This window comes from Convolutriloba macropyga, chromosome 4 (genome assembly GCF_964194025.1).
Source record: "Convolutriloba macropyga chromosome 4, txConMacr16.3, whole genome shotgun sequence".
Classification (NCBI taxonomy): domain Eukaryota; kingdom Metazoa; phylum Xenacoelomorpha; order Acoela; family Convolutidae; genus Convolutriloba; species Convolutriloba macropyga.
In genome coordinates, this window is record NC_134471.1 from 74,547,606 (window position 1) to 74,571,476 (window position 23,871).

General features: G+C 34.5%; 1 protein-coding gene across 3 annotated transcripts in view; it reads right to left on the minus strand.

Annotated features, from left to right (window-relative positions):
- The window catches only part of LOC142337895 (uncharacterized), a 51,683-nt gene extending 32,481 nt beyond the window's left edge, over nucleotides 1-19,202 (minus strand). The window contains exons 1-2 of one of the 3 annotated variants that reach the window (XM_075387521.1): nucleotides 18,765-18,974; nucleotides 11,145-11,927 (exon numbers count right to left, since the gene is read on the minus strand). In XM_075387521.1, coding sequence (XP_075243636.1) covers nucleotides 11,796-11,927; nucleotides 18,765-18,914 — 282 coding nt within the window. In that variant the 5' untranslated portion in view covers nucleotides 18,915-18,974 and the 3' untranslated portion in view covers nucleotides 11,145-11,795. Of the gene's footprint in view, nucleotides 1-11,144; nucleotides 11,928-18,764 lie in introns of those variants that run through there. The other 2 variants (XR_012758957.1, XM_075387520.1) reach the window with 2 other exon arrangements.
- Nucleotides 19,203-23,871: the final 4,669 nt, after the last annotated feature.

Genomic DNA, 23,871 nt, shown 5'->3' on the forward strand with positions numbered 1-23,871 from the left:
CCTTTAAAATAGATCTTAATAATTGAATGGATTCAATTGCTAAAAACAGATGTTCTGAAAAATGTAGAAATAGGCTGATTTGAACCAGGCAGGCTAGGTAACTCGAACTGAAAGCGAGTATAGGAGCAACAACTAATAATGCTCGTTAAATGTTCAATTTGAATTTGCTTTTAAGTGACCATCCTTGTTCAGTTTTTATTGAAATTCTGAACCGAAAGAAGTCTTTTCTTTTGCATTTGCGAAAAAAACAGATAGTTGCAATAAAGTGATGTTGATTGAAGAACTATCAGTATTCAATTCAGACCGCAACTAAAGATCCCCGAAAAGGGCCGAAAATAGTTTTTTAGAGGCGTGGTGAAATCGCTCGTCAATTCTTTTAAAACATTTTTTGACATCGGCAAAAACCAACTGACGCTTTTCAGATGATCCTCGCTCAAAATTTATCAGAAAATATCTTATTGCAGAGAATTGGTGCAAATGCCGATTCTGTAAGGTAGTAAACCGTAGATATATCTGATGGTCTTAGGAAAGTTAATTAAAATCTCATTTCAACGGAATATTCTGAGTTAAGTTCATAAAAGCGGAATTGATTGGTTTTTATTGCTGATAGGAAACTATTGTTCAAAATTTCTAAAATATGACACATTTAACTATTTTATAGTTTAAATTCGGAAAACACATTAGATACAGTGCGTATCAAAAAATGTAGGAATAGGTTTACCTTACGCTTTCCAATCAAACAAAAAATGAAGCAATTGGGCTGAATCTAAATTTAAGGGGTGATATTGTCAAGAAAGAAACATCCGGAACAAATGAGCTTCTGATCCGGTTCCTAGAGGACTTAATTTGCTTTGCCACAAATTATAATAAGGCAATAGCTTTGAGGCCAAACTAATTGAAGCTCAGCACTAGAGCAAAAAGTATTAAAGCTCGCGTACTCAGTTTCAAATCATTTAGCATTGATGAGAGTATTTATTTTTTTAGTTTCTCATAGCGGCTCATTCTCAGCGGAAAAGGTGAAAATGCATTCAAATTCAAAATATAATTCCAAATTTAGTTCAATTTGATTTAGCTTTAACGTAATCAATTTTTTTAGTTATTTATTGAATTTGAACTAAAAGCAGTTATAAACAATTTCTCATTTTCCATAAAAGATAGATTCTGGAAGGTGAGGCCAATTGAAGAACTATCAATATTCCATTCAGTCCGCAGCTGAAGATCTGCAACGAAAGCTGAAATTAAATTCCAAGAGGATGAAAACAAGTGGCGAATTCGTTCGTCGATATTTTTCTATAAGTTTGAGTATTCGTTGAAACCAATTCACGCGCAATTAGGTAATGTTAACTCGAGCTCAATTAGGTAATGTTAAAATTACTAAATGGGATCTGCACAGCTCTTTAAAATTATTGCAATCTCCAGAAAATGATCAGTAATTATCAAAATAATTATCAAGAAATATTTTTTCCAAATCTAAGCTATTGAACTACCCAGAAACAGCTTCCTTGTTACAAGGTATGCGCATCATCTTGAAAATTAACATCAGAAGATTCAATTCATTCGATTGTCCTCTTAAAAATCCTCGCTTAACACCATTGGCCAGAACAAATATCAGATAATTTAAAGAGAACTTGAAAAAAATTACAAAAATTTATTCACTGAATGATTAAGTGTCTTGAGAGCTCAATTCAGAAACTTCAAAAAATGGGGAATATTGGGCAAAAAACAGCCATGGTCGTATGCATGTATACTAAGATCCCATTCTAACAGATTATTCTGCCCAATAAAGGTCAAAATATCGAAAATAAATGCTTTCCATTCCTAATAATGAGAACTTCGCAAATCTTCCAAATTTTAGTCATTCACACAAATTCATATAGGTATTTATATTTAAAAATATATATAAATATATATATATATACATATAATATATATATATATATATATATATATATATATATATATATATATATACATAGATTCATATATCTATTTATATATATATATATGTGTATATATATATATATATATATATATATATATATATATATATATATTTTTGTATATTGTATATATATATATATATATATTTATATTTATATATATATATATATATATATATATATATATATATATAAAGAAAAAAACAATAGAGTCAGTACACTAACTCTATTGAATTAAATATCTCAATTTTTAAGTGAATGAGTAAAAATTGTAAAGACTTTAGAAATTCCCACTATTAGGAATGGCAAGCATTCAATTGAGTTAATTTGGTCTTTATTAGTCAGAATGTTCCTTTAAAATAGATCTTAATAATTGAATGGATTCAATTGCTAAAAACAGATGTTCTGAAAAATGTAGGAATAGGCTGATTTGAACCAGGCAGGCTAGGTAACTCGAACTGAAAGCGAGTATAGGAGCAACAACTAATAATGCTCGTTAAATGTTCAATTTGAATTTGCTTTTAAGTGACCATCCTTGTTCAGTTTTTATTGAAATTCTGAACCGAAAGAAGTCTTTTCTTTTGCATTTGCGAAAAAAACAGATGGTTGCAATAAAGTGATGTTGATTGAAGAACTATCAGTATTCGATTCAGACCGCAACTAAAGATCCCCGAAAAGGGCCGAAAATAGTTTTTTAGAGGCGTGGTGAAATCGCTCGTCAACTCTTTTAAAACATTTTTTGACATCGGCAAAAACCAACTGACGCTTTTCAGATGATCCTCGCTCAAAATTTATCAGAAAATATCTTATTGCAGAGAATTGGTGCAAATGCCGATTCTGTAAGGTAGTAAACCGTAGATATATCTGATGGTCTTAGGAAAGTTAATTAAAATCTCATTTCAACGGAATATTCTGAGTTAAGTTCATAAAAGCGGAATTGATTGGTTTTTATTGCTGATAGGAAACTATTGTTCAAAATTTCTAAAATATGACACATTTAACTATTTTATAGTTTAAATTCGGAAAACACATTAGATACAGTGCGTATCAAAAAATGTAGGAATAGGTTTACCTTACGCTTTCCAATCAAACAAAAAATGAAGCAATTGGGCTGAATCTAAATTTAAGGGGTGATATTGTCAAGAAAGAAACATCCGGAACAAATGAGCTTCTGATCCGGTTCCTAGAGGACTTAATTTGCTTTGCCACAAATTATAATAAGGCAATAGGTTTGAGGCCAAACTAATTGAAGCTCAGCACTAGAGCAAAAAGTATTAAAGCTCGCGTACTCAGTTCAAATCATTTAGCATTGATGAGAGTATTTATTTTTTTAGTTTCTCATAGCGGCTCATTCTCAGCGGAAAAGGTGAAAATGCATTCAAATTCAAAATATAATTCCAAATTTAGTTCAATTTGATTTAGCTTTAACGTAATCAATTTTTTTAGTTATTTATTGAATTTGAACTAAAAGCAGTTATAAACAATTTCTCATTTTCCATAAAAGATAGATTCTGGAAGGTGAGGCCAATTGAAGAACTATCAATATTCCATTCAGTCCGCAGCTGAAGATCTGCAACGAAAGCTGAAATTAAATTCCAAGAGGATGAAAACAAGTGGCGAATTCGTTCGTCGATATTTTTCTATAAGTTTGAGTATTCGTTGAAACCAATTCACGCGCAATTAGGTAATGTTAACTCGAGCTCAATTAGGTAATGTTAAAATTACTAAATGAGATCTGCACAGCTCTTTAAAATTATTGCAATCTCCAGAAAATGATCAGTAATTATCAAAATAATTATCAAAAAATATTTTTTCCAAATCTAAGTTATTGAACTACCCAGAAACAGCTTCCTTGTTACAAGGTATGCGCATCATCTTGAGAATTAACATCAAAAGATTCAATTCATTCGATTGTCCTCTTAAAAATCCTCGCTTAACACCATTGGCCAGAACAAATATCAGATAATTTAAAGAGAACTTGAAAAAAATTACAAAAATTTATTCACTGAATGATTAAGTGTCTTGAGAGCTCAATTCAGAAACTTCAAAATATGGGGAATATTGGGCGAAAAACAGCAACCAAATCATTAACAGCTACTTTGCTAAACGCAAATTTATCCAACAATCCTTTATCTTTCACTCATATGCAGCATTGCTTCCAACTTATCTAAGAGAAGCAACTGAAAAAGTCAATTGAAATTAATCGCCAAAAGCAGTTAATGAGAAAAAAGAGCTAAGAAATTCAGATCCGAAGGTTATTAAGATAAATTTGACAGATATATTTTCTTTAACTTAAAGTCACATCCTAGATATCAATAGATATAAAAAAATCCAGTCAGACAAGGACCAGCTTCGATATTTATAATAAACCAAGTCTGCCACGAAGAACATAGCCGGAAAAAATCCGCCGTTGACGAGCTTGATGCATATCGGGATTGAAACAGAAAAACAGAAAAATTGACCAATTTTTTTCTTTTTAGTGTCAAAAGTGTTCTAATTTGCAGGGCATTTTCCCTTAAATTCGAAAACTATACTTAATTCAGCTTCTAAAGTCAACGATAATAAGCATAATAACAATATCAGCTAGAAAACACTCTAATGATCTTTGCTAACCTATTGCTCTCCATGACTTAATGACCAGGTTTTATCGGTTTATCCCACTCATTCGATTTTATTCTTTTGACATTGATCGTGTTCACTACATCGCGTAATTCAATTTGTGAAAAAATTTGAAATCTATTCAATTGAAAAAGTGAGTGAAGTCAGAAGTCAAACGTGAAAATTGTGACTTTTGTAAAACTAAAAACGTGATCAAAAAGGTCAAGCGAATTTTAAAAAAACAGCAGGACAAGCCCAAAAGTAAACTCAAAAAATTTTTATTGACTAAACAAAAGACAAGACCTAGAACGGACTGTTTGAATTGAAAAAAAAAACGTTTCCAATAAAAATCATATCAATAAAATAAAAAAACAGAACAAAAATTAATAAAAAATTACCAAATAGCAGCTTTTTGCATTGAAAAACAAAGCAAAAACTGGTCTACCTATGTAAAGATTTTTTAAATTGGGCTCCCGTAAGATTTCTGATGTGTTACATATATCCCCTTAGTACATTTCAATATTGCCTAACTTGAAAATTAAGTGAAAAATAATTCTCACTCTACATTGAAGCTCTGAACGCAAATTTCTCTTTGGGACACATTTTTCTTCAATGCATTTAAAAACAAAGTGTCATGGTGAATAACTCAGGATTAGGTATTCAATCCTATCGATTGTCCTAAAGACTCGCGAAACGTCAAATCAGATAATTTTTTCACAATTTCGATATTGAAGGAAATAAATTGAGAGCATCGTACTAAAGCATCGACAGGATAATAGCAACACACAAAAGAGGAAGACTGCAGCTTATCTTGTGCGAGACCAGCTGAGAACAACATAATATACAAACACCTTCACGAGACAGAAGGTAAACATGCAGATATGAACAGCAAGTAACATGCAGAACAGACCCTGATAAAAACTGTATTGAAAAGCTGGCAACAGTAAAAAGATGACCAAAATTAGTAACGATTCCGACTATTAATTTATCTAAAAAAAGGTATACAAGTCAATCACAAAGTAATTGAAAAGCTGGTAACAAAAAAAACTTTGGGTCACAATTTTCTCTTTGTGACACATTTTTCTTCGATGCATTTAAAAACAAACTGTCATGGTGAATAACTCAGGATTAGGTATTCAATCCTATCGATTGTCCCAAAGGCTCGCGAAACGTCAAATCAGATAACTTTTTCACATTTTCGATATTGAAGGAAATAAATTGAGGGCATCGAACTAAAACATCGACAGGATAATAGGAACACACAAAAGAGGAAGACTGCAGCTTATCTTGTGCCAGACCAGCTAAGAACAACATAATATACAACCACCTTCACGAGACAGAAAACATGCAGATATGAACAGCAAGTAACATGCAGAACAGGCTCTGATAAAAAACTGTATTGAAAAGCTGGCAACAGTAAAAAGATGACCAAAATTAGTAACGATTCCGACTATTAATTTATCTAAAAAAAGGTATAAGTCAATCACACAGTAATTGAAAAGCTGGTAACAAAAAAAACATGACAAAGATTTGATACCGACTCCGACGATTAAGTGACCTCACTGAATTGATACACTAGTCTATTGCATATCTCAGAGATCAAACCATTGACAAAGTTCTCCCTCATGGTGAAAAACTCAGAATTAGGTATTCAATCCTATCGATTGTCCTAAAGGCTCGCGAAACGTCAAATCAGATAATTTTTTCACAATTTCGATACTGAAGGAAATAAATTGAGAGCATCGTACTAAAGCATCGACAGGATAATAGCAACACACAAAAGAGGAAGACTGCAGCTTATCTTGTGCGAGACCAGCTAAGAACAACATAACATACAACCACCTTCACGAGACAGAAAACATGCAGATATGAACAGCAAGTAACATGCAGAACAGGCTCTGATAAAAAACTGTATTGAAAAGCTGGCAACAGTGAAAAGATGACCAAAATTAGTAACGATTCCGACAATTAATTTATCTAAAAAAAGGTATAAGTCAATCCCACAGTAATTGAAAAGCTGGTAACAAAAAAAAACATGACAAAGATTTGATACCGACTCCGACGATTAAGTGACCTCACTGAATTGATAAACTAGTCTATTGCATATCTCAGAGATCAAACCATTGACAAAGTTCTCCCTCATGGTGAATAACTCAGGATTAAGTATTCAATCCTATCGATTGTCCTAAAGGCTCGCGAAACGTCAAATCAGATAATTTTTTCACAATTTCGATACTGAAGGAAATAAATTGAGAGCATCGTACTAAAACATCGACAGGATAATAGGAACACACAAAAGAGGAAGACTGCAGCTTATCTTGTGCCAGACCAGCTAAGAACAACATAATATACAACCACCTTCACGAGACAGAAAACATGCAGATATGAACAGCAAGTAACATGCAGAACAGGCTCTGATAAAAAACTGTATTGAAAAGCTGGCAACAGTGAAAAGATGACCAAAATTAGTAACGATTCCGACAATTAATTTATCTAAAAAAAGGTATAAGTCAATCACACAGTAATTGAAAAGCTGGTAACAAAAAAAAACATGACAAAGATTTGATACCGACTCCGACGATTAAGTGACCTCACTGAATTGATACACTAGTCTATTGCATATCTCAGAGATCAAACCATTGACAAAGTTCTCCCTCATGGTGAACAACTCAGGATTAGGTATTCAATCCTATCGATTGTCCTAAAGGCTCGCGAAACGTCAAATCAGATAATTTTTTCACAATTTCGATACTGAAGGAAATAAATTGAGAGCATCGTACTAAAGCATCGACAGGATAATAGCAACACACAAAAGAGGAAGACTGCAGCTTATCTTGTGCGAGACCAGCTGAGAACAACATAATATACAAACACCTTCACGAGACAGAAGGTAAACATGCAGATATGAACAGCAAGTAACATGCAGAACAGACCCTGATAAAAACTGTATTGAAAAGCTGGCAACAGTAAAAAGATGACCAAAATTAGTAACGATTCCGACTATTAATTTATCTAAAAAAAGGTATACAAGTCAATCACAAAGTAATTGAAAAGCTGGTAACAAAAAAAACTTTGGGTCACAATTTTCTCTTTGTGACACATTTTTCTTCGATGCATTTAAAAACAAACTGTCATGGTGAATAACTCAGGATTAGGTATTCAATCCTATCGATTGTCCTAAAGGCTCGCGAAACGTCAAATCAGATAACTTTTTCACATTTTCGATATTGAAGGAAATAAATTGAGAGCATCGAACTAAAACATCGAAAGGATAATAGGAACACACAAAAGAGGAAGACTGCAGCTTATCTTGTGCCAGACCAGCTAAGAACAACATAATATACAACCACCTTCACGAGACAGAAAACATGCAGATATGAACAGCAAGTAACATGCAGAACAGGCTCTGATAAAAAACTGTATTGAAAAGCTGGTAACAGTAAAAAGATGACCAAAATTAGTAACGATTCCGACTATTAATTTATCTAAAAAAAGGTATAAGTCAATCACACAGTAATTGAAAAGCTGGTAACAAAAAAACATGACAAAGATTTGATACCGACTCCGACGATTAAGTGACCTCACTGAATTGATACACTAGTCTATTGCATATCTCAGAGATCAAACCATTGACAAAGTTCTCCCTCATGGTGAATAACTCAGGATTAGGTATTCAATCCTATCGATTGTCCTAAAGGCTCGCGAAACGTCAAATCAGATATTTTTTTCACAATTTCGATACTGAAGGAAATAAATTGAGAGCATCGTACTAAAGCATCGACAGGATAATAGCAACACACAAAAGAGGAAGACTGCAGCTTATCTTGTGCGAGACCAGCTAAGAACAACATAACATACAACCACCTTCACGAGACAGAAAACATGCAGATATGAACAGCAAGTAACATGCAGAACAGGCTCTGATAAAAAACTGCATTGAAAAGCTGGCAACAGTGAAAAGATGACCAAAATTAGTAACGATTCCGACAATTAATTTATCTAAAAAAAGGTATAAGTCAATCACACAGTAATTGAAAAGCTGGTAACAAAAAAAAACATGACAAAGATTTGATACCGACTCCGACGATTAAGTGACCTCACTGAAATGATACACTAGTCTATTGCATATCTCAGAGATCAAACCATTGACAAAGTTCTCCCTCATGGTGAATAACTCAGGATTAGGTATTCAATCCTATCGATTGTCCTAAAGGCTCGCGAAACGTCAAATCAGATAATTTTTTCACAATTTCGATATTGAAGGAAATAAATTGAGAGCATCGTACTAAAGCATCGACAGGATAATAGCAACACACAAAAGAGGAAGACTGCAGCTTATCTTGTGCGAGACCAGCTGAGAACAATATAATATACAAACACCTTCACGAGACAGAAGGAAAACATGCAGATATGAACAGCAAGTAACATGCAGAACAGGCTCTGATAAAAAAAAACTGTATTGAAAAGCTGGCAACAGTAAAAAGATGACCAAAATTAGTAACGATTCCGACTATTAATTTATCTAAAAAAAGGTATACAAGTCAATCACAAAGTAAATGAAAAGCTGGTAACAAAAAAAAACTTTGGGTCACATTTTTCTCTTTGGGACACATTTTTCTTCGATGCATTTAAAAACAAACTGTCATGGTGAATAACTCAGGATTAGGTATTCAATCCTATCGATTGTCCTAAAGGCTCGCGAAACGTCAAATCAGATAATTTTTTCACATTTTCGATATTGAAGGAAATAAATTGAGAGCATCGAACTAAAGCATCGACAGGATAATAGAAACACACAAAAGAGGAACACTGCAGCTTATCTTGTGCGAGACCAGCTAAGAACAACATAATATACAACCACCTTCACGAGACAAAACATGCAGATATGAACAGCAAGTAACATGCAGAACAGGCTCTGATAAAAAACTGTATTGAAAAGCTGGCAACAGTAAAAAGATGACCAAAATTAGTAACGATTCCGACAATTAATTTATCTAAAAAAGGTATAAGTCAATCACACAGTAATTGAAAAGCTGGTAACAAAAAAAAACATGACAAAGATTTGATACCGACTCCGACGATTAAGTGACCTCAATGAATTGATACACTAGTCTATTGCATATTTCAGAGATCAAACCATTGACAAAGTTCTACCTCATGGTGAATAACTCAGGATTAGGTATTCAATCCTATCGATTGTCCTAAAGTCTCGCGAAACGTCAAATCAGATAATTTTTTCACAATTTCGATATTGAAGGAAATAAATTGAGAGCATCGAACTGAAGCATCTACAGGATAATAGGAACACACAAAAGAGGAAGACTGCAGCTTATCTTGTGCGAGACCAGCTGAGAACAACATAATATACAACCACCTTCACGAGACAGAAGGAAAACATGCAGATATGAACAGCAAGTAACATGCAGAACAGGCTCTGATAAAAAACTGTATTGAAAAGCTGGTAACAGTAAAAAGATGACCAAAATTAGTAACGATTCCGACTATTAATTTATCTAAAAAAAGGTATAAGTCAATCACACAGTAATTGAAAAGCTGGTAACAAAAAAACATGACAAAGATTTGATACCGACTCCGACGATTAAGTGACCTCACTGAATTGATACACTAGTCTATTGCATATCTCAGAGATCAAACCATTGACAAAGTTCTCCCTCATGGTGAATAACTCAGGATTAGGTATTCAATCCTATCGATTGTCCTAAAGGCTCGCGAAACGTCAAATCAGATAATTTTTTCACAATTTCGATATTGAAGGAAATAAATTGAGAGCATCGAACTGAAGCATCTACAGGATAATAGGAACACACAAAAGAGGAAGACTGCAGCTTATCTTGTGCGAGACCAGCTGAGAACAACATAATATACAACCACCTTCACGAGACAGAAGGAAAACATGCAGATATGAACAGCAAGTAACATGCAGAACAGGCTCTGATAAAAAACTGTATTGAAAAGCTGGCAACAGTAAAAAGATGACCAAAATTAGTAACGATTCCGACTATTAATTTATCTAAAAAAGGTATAAGTCAATCACACAGTAATTGAAAAGCTGGTAACAAAAAAAAACATGACAAAGATTTGCTACCGACTCCGACGATTAAGTGACCTCACTGAATTGATATACTAGTCTATTGCATATCTCAGAGATCAAACCATTGACAAAGTTCTCCCTCATTTCAAATTTTGACAAATTGTAAGAATCAGCAACTGGACCATCGAGCGTACTTCACTTCCTACTGCAAAAAGGCTACTATTTACCAGCACTTATTTTCCAGATCTGCGACTTTCCAGTTAACAATTCTCTTGAACTGTCAAAAAAAACTTTGACAACAATCAGCAACCATTATACAGCTACAGCATAAATTGTTCTTCAGATAATTATTCCATCGATAAGCTTCAATTTGAAAAAAAAAACAAGTTTGAAAGAAAAACTAAAAAACGCAAGGGGAACTTCTGCTCAAGTAGGAAACACGTTTTTTTAAAAAAAACATCTCATTTCGAACAAAAACATTTGTCTGTTTTACAAAAAGTTTTAACAAACTCACAACTCACTTAGGTCACACTGGCCTCTTCTTGACGAAAAAATAACAAATCAAAATGTAGATTAGTCCCAAAATGTTACGCCAATTAACCGTTTTAATAAAACTTGTACACAGAACGCAACACAATCATTGGAATAAACAAAGAATCATCATGCGGCTTACTACAGAACAGAGATGGTACATATAACAAAGTTCTTTCGAAGTGCTTTCAAAGATCGAGTTTTCGGGGAACGATTTTGGTAATCAATTTCTTCTTAATTGGTGGGAAAAACTCAATATCGTTGCAGACTTTTCTGTAGGTAAATATTGTGCTGTGGTGTTAATCAGCTGCGATTGACGGAATATGTTAGCTGGTTTTTCCTCGCATTAAATCTTCGGGTTTGAGAAAATGAGCTCGATGTAATCGGTAATTCACGTCTAATAAATAAGTTGGATAGTAAACGAATAAGAACTTGGATAGTACATATAAAATATTATTCTAGAAGGAATAATAATAGGCGATTTCTTGAGAGTGCTGACTGCGATTCCGGTTTTTAAACTTTGCTTCAAGTTAAGTTCTAGGTTTCTTCACGCTGTTCTCTTCAATCAATTTGAATTCTTGATATCCGTTATGCTATCCCCAAAATTTCAAAAAAATTAAAATATGCTCTGTTGACGGACGTCTTCCTTCTTTCTGTCTTTGATAACTTTAACTTTAGAAATGCTGTTGTCTTCTCATTGGCTGAATGTCACCGAATCCTCCAAATGCGCTTCCGCTCTGCTCCGACGATCCTTCTACATTTTTGTTCATGCTCAATCCTCCGAGTCGGCTAGAAAGCCCGCCACGCTAAACAATTAACGGACATACTTGAATTACCAATGCCTCATAACCTATAAAAGCACACACACAAAAAACAAAGAGCTGACAAAACTTTGAGACTGAACACGAAAGTATATACCGGGACAATCTAAGGAGCTCCAAAATGAAGAAAAAATACTCAAGGATAAATGAAAATGAGACGTCAGAATGACTAAGACTGCATAAACGAATAGAAAGCATCATAAATTCTTAATGACAATACGTTACAAATGAGTTAGAAACAGTGGACGAAAAAAATAATGCGGAAATCGTAATGATGACTACCAATTTGAAATAAAGCCGGCAGATTGATGGCAGAACTGATTTAAAAGCCACGTTTGCTAAAAAAAAAACTGATCACGAGATTGACGTAAAGCAGTAAAAATGACGCTACGCGCACATATTCAGCTGTTGATTGGTAGAAGTCACTGAAAAAGTAAGTTGGACTTCTCGGCACATGTCAAATGGTGGCAACAAAAATCGAGAAAGACGATAAAAAAATTAGCAAGATAAGTCACGAAGAACTATATTCGAATAAATTTCAATGGCCAAACAAAACCTACACCATCAAATGACTACGAATGGATTTGTGAAAGCATTCAGAGAAAATTATCAAAAATCTCGAACATCCGGAAGATTACCGAAATAGATGCGAAATAGACCTGCTTGCCGCATAATAGAGATACAGATCAATTCCGCGGAACCCTTTTTATTAGGGACCTTTACTGCACATATCAGTTCCTCTGACCTTTAACCAATTCAAATTAAACTTAAGTTCTAAGGTGCAAAGGTTATTTTATTGAGTTAGGTAAGTCGCGTATGATCATAATCTAACCACGTAAATGACTTAAAAACGTTTGCTAGAGAGTGAGAAATGACGCCACGTGCGCAAAAGGCGTTAAAGAGAATAAGTCATGCAGAAAATTTGACTTTTTCAGGTTTGCTGTGTGAACAAATGTAAAACGAACAAAGGATCAGAAGACGAATCAAAAAATCAAGATCACTGCAATACAGCTCCACTCAGCTTACATCTTCGCAGCTATGAAAACAAAAAAATCAAATTGTCTAAGTTTTTAAAATTATTCAAAGTTAACAGAACAAAAATCGAAAACAAGTAAGCATTTGCGCTACTAAATTTTGACAATTTAACGAACTAGCCTACAAGTTTCAGCTTTATCTGGACAGAATTTTATGAAAAAACAAAAGTCGCAAAAATAAGTAAATCGGAACAAATACACAGCTCTAAGAGCTGAAGAGCCACAAAAAAACAACTGATACAAAAACATCAAGAAAAGTAGAAAAAATCAGAGACAACCAAGAAACAGATCTTCAAATTATACCAAAGTACGTATCTACTACCAGGGAATCAAAGATAAACATAATAGACTAACGTCCGACAAATTGATCTCTAACGATAGGCGGCGCAATTTAACTCAGAGTCTGTAGCCTAGAGAATTTTTTCTTAACGGGTTCAAAAAACACCACTGAATATTAACCACCCAGCTTTCAGGCATCTACTTACAATATCATTCATTTTAGCAGTAAAATTTACCGTCCAAGGAGAGCAAATGAGCTAAAGTCACTTGCGAATTCAAAGAAAAATCTAGAACAAGAGCGCAAATTCTGCAAAAAAGATACGTTCTCAATAATTGGTTAAGACTTGGTAGAACAAAAAAATAGAAAAACAAAAAGTTATAGCAAAATTATACAAAGCTCAAAAGTTTTGCAGAAATTTCTATCCGCAAGAAAAATGGCCGTTTCTGCTTTGTAAGCTATCAATTCAGCAAATAATTCAAAGTTTTCAAAAAAGTCCGAAAACAGTGTGAAAAAAATATTAGCAAAACCAAGCAATTATGCCACAGATTTGGTACAAAAAACGGGACACTCAGCATTAAAGAACCACAACCGAGATGTCAGTTGATATGAACGTAAGAGAAGTTTAAAAGTCAGAAAAAAGCTTAATTTGAAAGAAGTTTTAAAGCCTTTTTATTACGGACCTTCACTGCACAAATCAGCCACACATCAGATCCTTTGACCTTTAAACAATTCAAATCAAACTTTAGTTCTTAAGTGCAAAGGTCTTTTTATTGAGTTATTTAAGTCACGTATGTTCATAACGTAACAACGCAAATGACGACTAAAAACGTTTGCTAGAGAGAGTGAGGAAAAACTTCACGTGCGCAAAAGGCGTTAGTGGGAATAAGTCATGCAGAAAATTAGACTTTTTCAGGTTTGCTGTGTGAACAAATGTAAAACGAACAAAGGATCAGAAGACGAAACAAAAAATCAAGATCACTGCAATACAGCTCCACTCAGCTGACATCTTCGCAGCTATGAAAACAAAAAATCAATTTGTATAAGTTTTTAAAATTATTCAAAGTTAACAGAACAAAAATCGAAAACAAGTAAGCATTTGCGCTACTAAATTTTGACAATTTAACGAAATAGCCTACAAGTTTCAGCTTTATCTGGACAGAATTTTATGAAAAAACAAAAGTCGCAAAAATAAGTAAATCGGAACAAAAACACAGCTCTAAGAGCTGAAGAGCCACAAAAAAACAACTGTTACAAAAACATCAAGAAAACTAAACAGATCAGAGACAACCAAGAAACAAATCCTCAAATTATACCAAAGTACGTATCTACTACCAGGGAATCAAAGATAAACATAACAGACTAACGTCCGACAAACTGATCTCGAACGACAGGCGGCGCAATTTAATTGAGAGGCTGTAGCCTAGAAAAAAATTTTCTTGAGGGTTTCAAAAAAACTAACTGAAGAAATAACCACTCAGATTTCACGCACTTTATTATCTTACATTAGAATTTATTTTCGCAGCAAACTTTAACTTCAGTGAGAGCTGAAAAGCGAAGATGACAAGCGTGATAAAGTCACTTGAGAAGTCACATAATCTATCACAAAAGCAAAAAAAAAGTCTGCATAAAAAGATACGCTCGTAATAACTGGTTAAGACGTTAGGACTTCGTAAGAGAGCAACAAAGAACTAAAAGAATACTATTAACAGCTACGATTTGCTCTAAAAACTCTGATAACCAAATGCAAAAGGACTTAATATTTGGGCTTCATTCCGTTTTCTTCGCCCCTTTGCGGATTCACTAAATTGCATCAATTTCTTAATGAACTTTAAATTTCATTCAAAAGAAACCATGACTGAGGTAAGTGAGAAATGGGTGAAAATAGTGACTTTTGTGAAAAGAAAAATGTGATCAAAAGAAAACAAATTTAAAAAGTAAGGAGAGCGCCGGATAAAAGCCTTGCGGCGGCAATTAACCAAGATTAGGTAACGGCATCTAAAACAGGGCTTTACACCATTCCGATTTCATTCAAATTTTCCAACTACCCTACAGTCGAAAAGCGGCAAAATTGGAAACAATAACAAAAACCTGCTTGACGAGGTAAAAAATAGGAGCAGTATACCATCCGGCTAAAACAAAGACCACAGTGAAGAAACATATTTCAAATTATAAAAAATTCTCTAATTCGAAGGAACAATTCATACCGAAACAACGGAAGAAAACTGCGAGCACAAAGATACAATTTCTGATTCTTAACAAGATTCAAATTAAATATAAATCACCAGCAGAAAAAAGAAGACCAGAATATAAAACCTACAAGTTGATAGAGTACTTCTGCCACCCTTCAAACTCAATAACTCAAAACAATTGAAAATTTTGAAAATTTGAAAGTTGGTTAAAAAGTCATGGAGCTGATTTCATCATAATCAATAGCTGTTTTCGGAGAACTACAGAATAGCAAATCTCCGAGTCTACCGAAACATTCTTTGATCCCTGAAACCCAGAGATAAAGAAAATATTATAACCTTTTTACGATTTATCAAGAAATAAAAATCTAATTCTGAAAAACATTCGTCTCGTCTAATTCTGAGAACTACGAATACACATTTTGGAGCTTTTAGATCGGAGTAAAATTATATCATTCCTGTTCAAAAATAGAAGATGACAGGTAACGCAGAAATAATTCTGTAACATTCAAACCCCCAGACTGTTGCCAGATGACATCGCGCATTCGATTGTTCCATTTTTAGATATTGAGTTCCACGTTCCTTTCATACTGAATGCCCACAACCTGGTAACTGACATTTTACACATACATTAACAAATAGTCAGTTGCCAGAGTCGTTAAGCTACTTTTCAAACAAAGAAAGGAACGTGACGTAATACATCTTTTCACACTCAACACACACAAATACTGACTGCTTTGTACCCTACCCGCTTGCTTTAGCATTTTAATTCCCACCGTAGAAAGGCGATTCTCAACCAGCACCTCCTCAAGCATATTCTTACCCCTCTTTTTGTAGATCAAACTGCTTTCCAACTCCTTTCCAGCTAAACTTTCAAGCTCATGCTGCATTATTTTAGATTTATTTTGAGAGCAAGAAACTTTTGTTTGCTAAAATTCGACGTGTATCATTTTGTAACAACGCTTCACGATATCTGTGCGTGAGAAAAGGGAAATAGGGAAACCCCAGAAATGCAAAAATGGGAAATCGAAAAAGCCCTGAAGTTAGCTAAAATGTTCTAAGTCAATGAAAACACAACCCTGTCTTTCAAAATTACCCACAGCCTAGTTTTTACCATCATTCACATCCTAACCCAAGCTCCGAAAGAAATCTCACGAGAACCACGAAAGCAGTTGAAAATTTACTCAGCTTCTTTCGCGTTGCCATAAAAAAATTATTTTTGAGATAAATTTTATCTAAATTCGAAAAACTTGGAGAGCTCATACAGCCAAATCGGAATGTAAAACATTTCTGTTCCTCATTTTATATCAGAACAATTAAGCAATCTCTGATAGAAAATTGAACATCAGTGCCAAAAATACCAATGAGCAAGTTGACCGTGTTAAAGACTACAGAAGCAACAAACTGTCGTGACTTTGTTTTATCTCAATTTCGACATTGTCAACACGCATTTCCTGTTTAATGTACAAGGAAGACAAATTTAGGCAAAACTTAAACATCTCAAAAAAATTAGTTACCGTCAATGCCAACCTACGCAGAGATTTCAAACGAATCTATATCCAAAAGTACCCCAGCATAAGCAAAAAATACTTCAAGCTTAAATTAAAGGAACGCATTTGTACTTTCAATTTGCACAGAAAGAATAAATTTCTATCCACACCTGAAAATTCACGGCCCTGTTATGAGTCGTTTCAGTAAAATTGAGCGTAAAATTTCAAAAAATTTACGTAAACCACTGACAAAACTTATGCCCGATACATTTACGCTAAATACAAAACAAAAACCAAACTGCAAAGATTGTTTCAATTCATTTTTCAATGCACCAACCCGTCCTATCATACCGTCCTACCTTGCCTACCAAACCGTCATCCTTAATGCGATCAACTGTCCTACATGAGCCAATTTGTTACTCACAAAAAAATTTGCTATATGAAATCTTATCACTCAGAAATTGATGTCAATTATCGACTAGCACACGCAATTACTTTAAGTAACAATGAATGAAATTATTCTCGTTAGAAAGCAAACTTTGTGAACTTAATGTTAGATGAAAGTAATATTTAAGACAAAGATGTGAGCTCCCATGCAGTCAAACCTGAATACAAACAGGCTTGTTCCTTATTTCCTACAATAATATTCAAGCAATTTCTGATAGGAAAACATCTGAACACCTAACCTATGTCAGACGAACCCTTTCTGACGAACCCTTACAAACTTTCACTCAATGTCACCTCAGAATTAAAGTAATTTACAAAAATAGTCAGTGAAATTAGAGCAGTTGGGCACACGATAATAATTTTTAGCAATTCGTCCAGTTTAAAGTGATCCCCTATAACAGCAAGAAAATTCCAGATGGATACAGTAGTTTAAGTTAACCAAGGACACAAAAAAAAACAGCCAAAACCTAACTGTCCCCAACTATTGTGACAAAAATGATCTTTATTCCACAATTAACCAAACCCGCATTTCTCAAAACTTCACTTCAAACAAAAATTTTTTATTATTCTGTGTTCCAGGAAGACACATTTTATCAAAATTTCATTATCCCAAAATAATCAAACCATCCCAAATCAAATGATCACCAAGATTCCAAATGAATATTAAATCAGAAAATACGAAGAGGAAACAATTACTTCGCCAAGCCCTTCAATTGAGTAGTGGTATTTTTGGGTGGCAAGACTTCATGACGCAATAAAAATATTCCGTGGATTATTAGAAATTCTGGCTACGACGAATGTATTCGACTGATATACACTGACCAAGATATTCCAAGTGAAACCTGAAGCCAGTAGAAACAAGACACACCGATTTTTTTCACTTCATTTTCGAAAATATCGACTTATTGTCAATATACAGTCTAGTCATTCCTATCAATCTAGCTCTCATACACTCCTCCCAATTTTGTCTCAAACCGCTAAAGCGTACTTGTAACTCCGCGGCTTTTTGCAACCTCTTAAATAAATCGTCAGCATTTGTTTACTCACTGAAGCATTCAAACAACACACACAAATAATTTATTGAACAACCAACGGATACAACCATATGCCGTTCATTAAACTTTTCATCAGGTCAACTTAATGTCTAGATCAGATGAATTTCGACAACTCACACGCAGAATCAACATGAGGGATATCCACTCGCATAATGAAGCGCCGTCGTTTAGCTCATAGAAGCGGACCACCAAACATTTTAAGTTACCTAATATATCAAGCTGCTTGGCGAGTACTTTATAGGAAGTGCAATTGGTGAGAAATGAGGATCATTTTCGGTTGTTTCCTCTATAATGCCATTCTGTCATTTTATGACATGGCACGGTACTTACGATCCCTCCGCTGCCTCCCATTTGGTTCAATGCACCAGAGGCTGCTCCCATAGCTCTGGCCTTCATGACAGACGAGGCAGCTCCATACTCGATGCTGTCTCTGGGCATTCCACCGAGCAAACCACCGCCACCTCCACTTCTCATTTCCATGAGCTATGAAAATTAGCCAATAGAAAACGTGCAAATTATTATGAAGATGAACAAATTACTTATTGCTCAAGTGTTTTCCTCATTGTCTTTAAATATTTGACTAAATTAAAAAAGATTTTCACAACGTTGACCTGCTTAAAGTAGAATTTCACAATTTCCCCGAAAGTAATCTGTTATTTTTTGTGCATCAAGAAAAGGCTTTTGGAGATGTCAAGGATGACAACTACAAACACAATTTGATAAATATACCCGAGTAACGCCTGACAGATTGCTCTCAAACGACTTGCGTGGAATTTTTCAATGGGGTGAGGGGTGGCCAAACTTCAAGAAATGCCCCTCACATCATTTATGACTCCAAAAAATTTCGGTGGATCCAATATTTCTAGATTAGCAAGGCTCGAAGAGAACTGCTCAACATTTCAAATGCCCCCGAGCTTTAACAAGTGCATCCCGCTTTTTTGATGCGAAAAACGAGTCACTCAAGCAAGCGAAAGAACAATAAAACATACCCGGCAGATTGCCGGAAAATAGCCGCCGTTGATTCCAATAAGCATGATTGGGATTGAAAGAATAGACGATATTGAAAAAAAAAAGATTTTTGTACAAAAACATTTTTTTAAGTCCGATTTATATTGTTGGCATTTCGTTGTTGAACATACTACTTCTGTCTCTCAGTGAGAGGCTACAGGGTCTAGTATCAATACCAATAAGCAGTATAGATAGAAACTAAAACTTATGAGAAAAAAGTTCAAGTAGCGGGCATCTAAAAATGGGCTTTATGGGTTTATCCCGTTTCAATTTCTGACTTTAATTTTTAATACTGACTCTGTTCATTTTGAATTGCTTTGCTGAGCAACTGATGTTCAAATTCACTTTAAGAAGAATGAGAGAAGAGAGAAACTAGCCTAGAGAAGTCAAAAAGATTTCATTCAAAATGTCGGAAAAGCGGCAAAATGAGGTAATGCGAAACATTCTTTTGTTCGAAGCAAAAAAATAGGAGCGCTATAATAGCCGGCTGAGAAGATGAGGGCGGCTATTAAAAACATAACCGACTAACATCGGGCTAATTGCTCTCAAACGACCGGCGAGCGGTCGGCTTCCTCAGTAGCTAGCCACGGTTTAGTGAGGCTAGCTTTAGATTAACTGAAAGGGCGTAAGGTGAGCGCAGCGGGGGTGCAAAAGTGGATTGGGGGACTGATGCGGCGGTGGGTGGGAGGGGGTGTGGGATCAATTTGTAAGAACCGCCCTTCACACCATAAGTATTAGTATCCACAACAGTTTCTGTTAATCGCAGACTTGAAGACTAGTGGGCCGAACGGCCCTAAAAGAACTTAATGCAAACTGGGCGCTACCTCATTATCTTGTTTCTGAAGAAGAAAGTCAAATGGGTCAGATGAAAAATCGGCCAAGCGAAAAATTGCATAAAAGAGACAAACAGGATTAATATATTTGCTTCAAATTGCTTTTGAGAGCAATTAACAATGATTTCCTAAAAAGTTCCTGTTAAGTCATTTATGATTAAATTATTTCTACTATAACTTAATGTTAATGAAGATAAGGGATGATGACATTACGCCACATATCAGCAGCTGAAGTGCTGCATCAACACAGAGAGAGAGAGAGAGATAGAGTGAGGAGATAAAACGTGAACGGGAAAGGGAAGGAAATCCTAACCGAAAGAGAGATAGAAATATTTTCCATGATGGGACTCGACTCTGCAACTTCTAGTTTTCTAGCCTTGTTAGTAAGTAAATAATAAAGAAAAAAGTCAAAAAGGCAAAATTAAGAATAAAACTTTTCAACTTCGCATTAAAAAACTTCAAAACCATTATTTGTCTCGAAAGTTCTGTCAAGTAACCCATCTCCAGGACCTGAAAATTTTCGTTGGCCAGTAATGGTCGTTAAACTCAGAAAAAGACAAAAAATGAAAAGTTTTGGAAACAAATGCAAATTTTAAAAAAAATCTTTCTGAAATTCAAGATATTTATATCTTAAGAAACATTTCATTGTCTCAAGAGACTATTCAATATCCCTGTTTCAAGCATGAAATAGTTTCACTGGCTCATAAAGATCCATACACATGGAACATGACGGAACTTTTCCAAAAATCTGAAAAAAATTTAAATTTTTTCCAAAAATTATTAAAACTTGAGTCATAAAAAATATTGATCATATTTCTATTAACTCTGGAAACTATGCAGCAGCCTATTATCAAACCTTGGAGAAGGTCCCTAGGGTCCTGTTGCCGAATAAAAATTCAGAGACATAAAAAAAAGTTGCAAATATTTTAAAAAAATTGCACAAATTCGTGATTTTAAAATCTTGCATTACACCAAGAAATTTAAAAGACATTCGCTTACCTCTAGAAATTATACAGCAACCTATTGTCAAACCCTAGAGGAAATTCCGTGTCTCTTGAGGTTAGAAAAATGAAAAAACTCAAAAGCCTTGAAAAAAAATTGCAAGTTTAATAAAAGAATTGCTAAAACTTGTGATATTAAAAAGTTGAAAATTAATCCCTGACCAACAAAACTTTTCCAGTGACTTATTATCAAACCCTAACAGAAGTTTTCTGACCCTTGAGCCTAAAAAAACCTAAATAACGAGTATAAATGTCAGAAAATTGAAAGAAATGGCAAAATTGTCAAAAGAATGCTAAAATTCCTGACGTTAAAGATCTAGCAAGACATTCCATTACATCCAGAAAATACAGTAAGCTATTGTCAAAACCCAGAGTAGGTTCCTTGGCTCTTAAGGCTTGAAAAACTTAAATAACGACAAAAACTTAAAAAATTTAAAAATTTTATCAAAAAATTGCTAAAATTTGTGACATTAAAAAGTTGAATAAAAAAACTATTCAATGGCCAATAAAAATTTATCACTAACTAATTATCAAAACCCTTAGGAGGTTTTCTGTCCCCTGGGTCTGGAAAGACTTAAGGAAAAAAAGAATGGCAAAAAATTGCACGTTTTGTCACAAAATGCTAAAAATCGTTAAACGCTAAATGGTTAAACCATTCCACTACCACTAGAAACTATGCAGTAACCTATTATTAAAACCTAGAGGAGGTTCCTTGACAACTAGGGCCAAAAAAATCGAAAAAATGCCAAACTCTCAAAAAGCTTGACTGCTGTAACAGCGCGCAGGGGGTGGGGCAATAGTCGGGGGGGGGGGGGTCAAAAGTGGAGGGGTCTTCAACCTCTAAGAACCGCCCTTCACACCTCCAATACTGCCATTGATTGCAAAAGTAGATTGATTGATTTTCAACAATTATTTAAAAAGTTCCTTCTAGTGTGACTAGACTTCGTAATTAGACACACTTGTTTCTCTTAATCTAAAGATACACGGATTAGTATCAATACCAATCGAAATTTGAAATCAAAACTAATACAAGTTAAAACAGTTGTAATACCTGAAATCCAAAATTGGGTTTTACGGTTCTACACCATTATATTTAATTTTGTTTTTTTTTCAATACTTATTCTGTTCTCTTTAGATTGCTTTGCTGTCAATTGCAGTAAAAGCATTTTGAGAACAATGAGAGGCCCCTGGGTCTGGAAAGACCTCAATCAGGAAAATGAATGGAAAAAAATTTGAAAAAAATTTGCATGCTTTTTCCAAAATTATTAAAATTCGTGATGTTAAAAAGTTGAAACCATTCCATTACCACTAGAAACTATGCAGTAACCTATTATTAAAACCTAGAGGAGGTTCCTTGACAACTAGGGCCAAAAATGCCAAACTCTCAAAAAGCTTGACTGCTGTAACAGCGCGCAGGGGGTGGGGCAATAGTCGGGGGGGGGGGGGGGTTAAAAGTGGAGGGGTCTTCAATCCCTAAGAACCGCCCTTCACACCTCCAACACTGCCATTGATTGCAAAAGTAGATTGATTGATTTTCAACAATTATTTTAAAAGTTCCTTCTAGTGTGACTAGACTTCGTAATTAGACACACTTGTTTCTCTTAATCTAAAGATACACGGATTAGTATCAATACCAATCGAAATTTGAAATCAAAACTAATACAAGTTAAAACAGTTGTAATACCTGAAATCCAAAATTGGGTTTTACGGTTCTACACCATTATATTTAATTTTGTTTTTTTTTAATACTTATTCTGTTCTCTTTAGATTGCTTTGCTGTCAATTGCAGTAAAAGCATTTTGAGAACAATGAGAGGCACCTGGGTCTGGAAAGACCTCAATCAGGAAAATGAATGGAAAAAAAATTTGAAAAAAATTTGCATGCTTTTTCCAAACTTATCAAAATTCGTGATGTTAAAAAGTTGAAACCATTCCATTACCACTAGAAACTATGCAGTAACCTATTATTAAAACCTAGAGGAGGTTCCTTGACAACTAGGGCCAAAAATGCCAAACTCTCAAAAAGTTTGACTGCAGTAACAGCGCGCAGGGGGTGGGGCAATAGTCGGGGGGGGGGGGGGGTCAAAAGTGGAGGGGTCTTCAATCTCTAAGAACCGCCCTTCACACCTCCATTACTGCCATTGATTGCAAAAGTAGACTGATTGATTTTCAACAATTATTTTAAAAGTTCCTTCTAGTGTGACTAGACTTCGTAATTAGACACACTTGTTTCTCTTAATCTAAAGATACACGGATTAGTATCAATACCAATTTGAAATTTGAAATCAAAACTAATACAAGTTAAAACAGTTGTAATACCTGAAATCCAAAATTGGGTTTTACGGTTCTACACCATTATATTTAATTTTGTTTTTTTCAATACTTATTCTGTTCTCTTTAGATTGCTTTGCTGTCAATTGCAGTAAAAGCATTTTGAGAACAATGAGAGGCCCCTGGGTCTGGAAAGACCTCAATCAGGAAAATGAATGGAAAAAAATTTGAAAATTTGCACGCTTCGTCCAAAATTATTAAAATTCGTGATTTTAAAAAGTTGAAACCATTCCATTACCACTAGAAACTATGCAGTAACCTATTA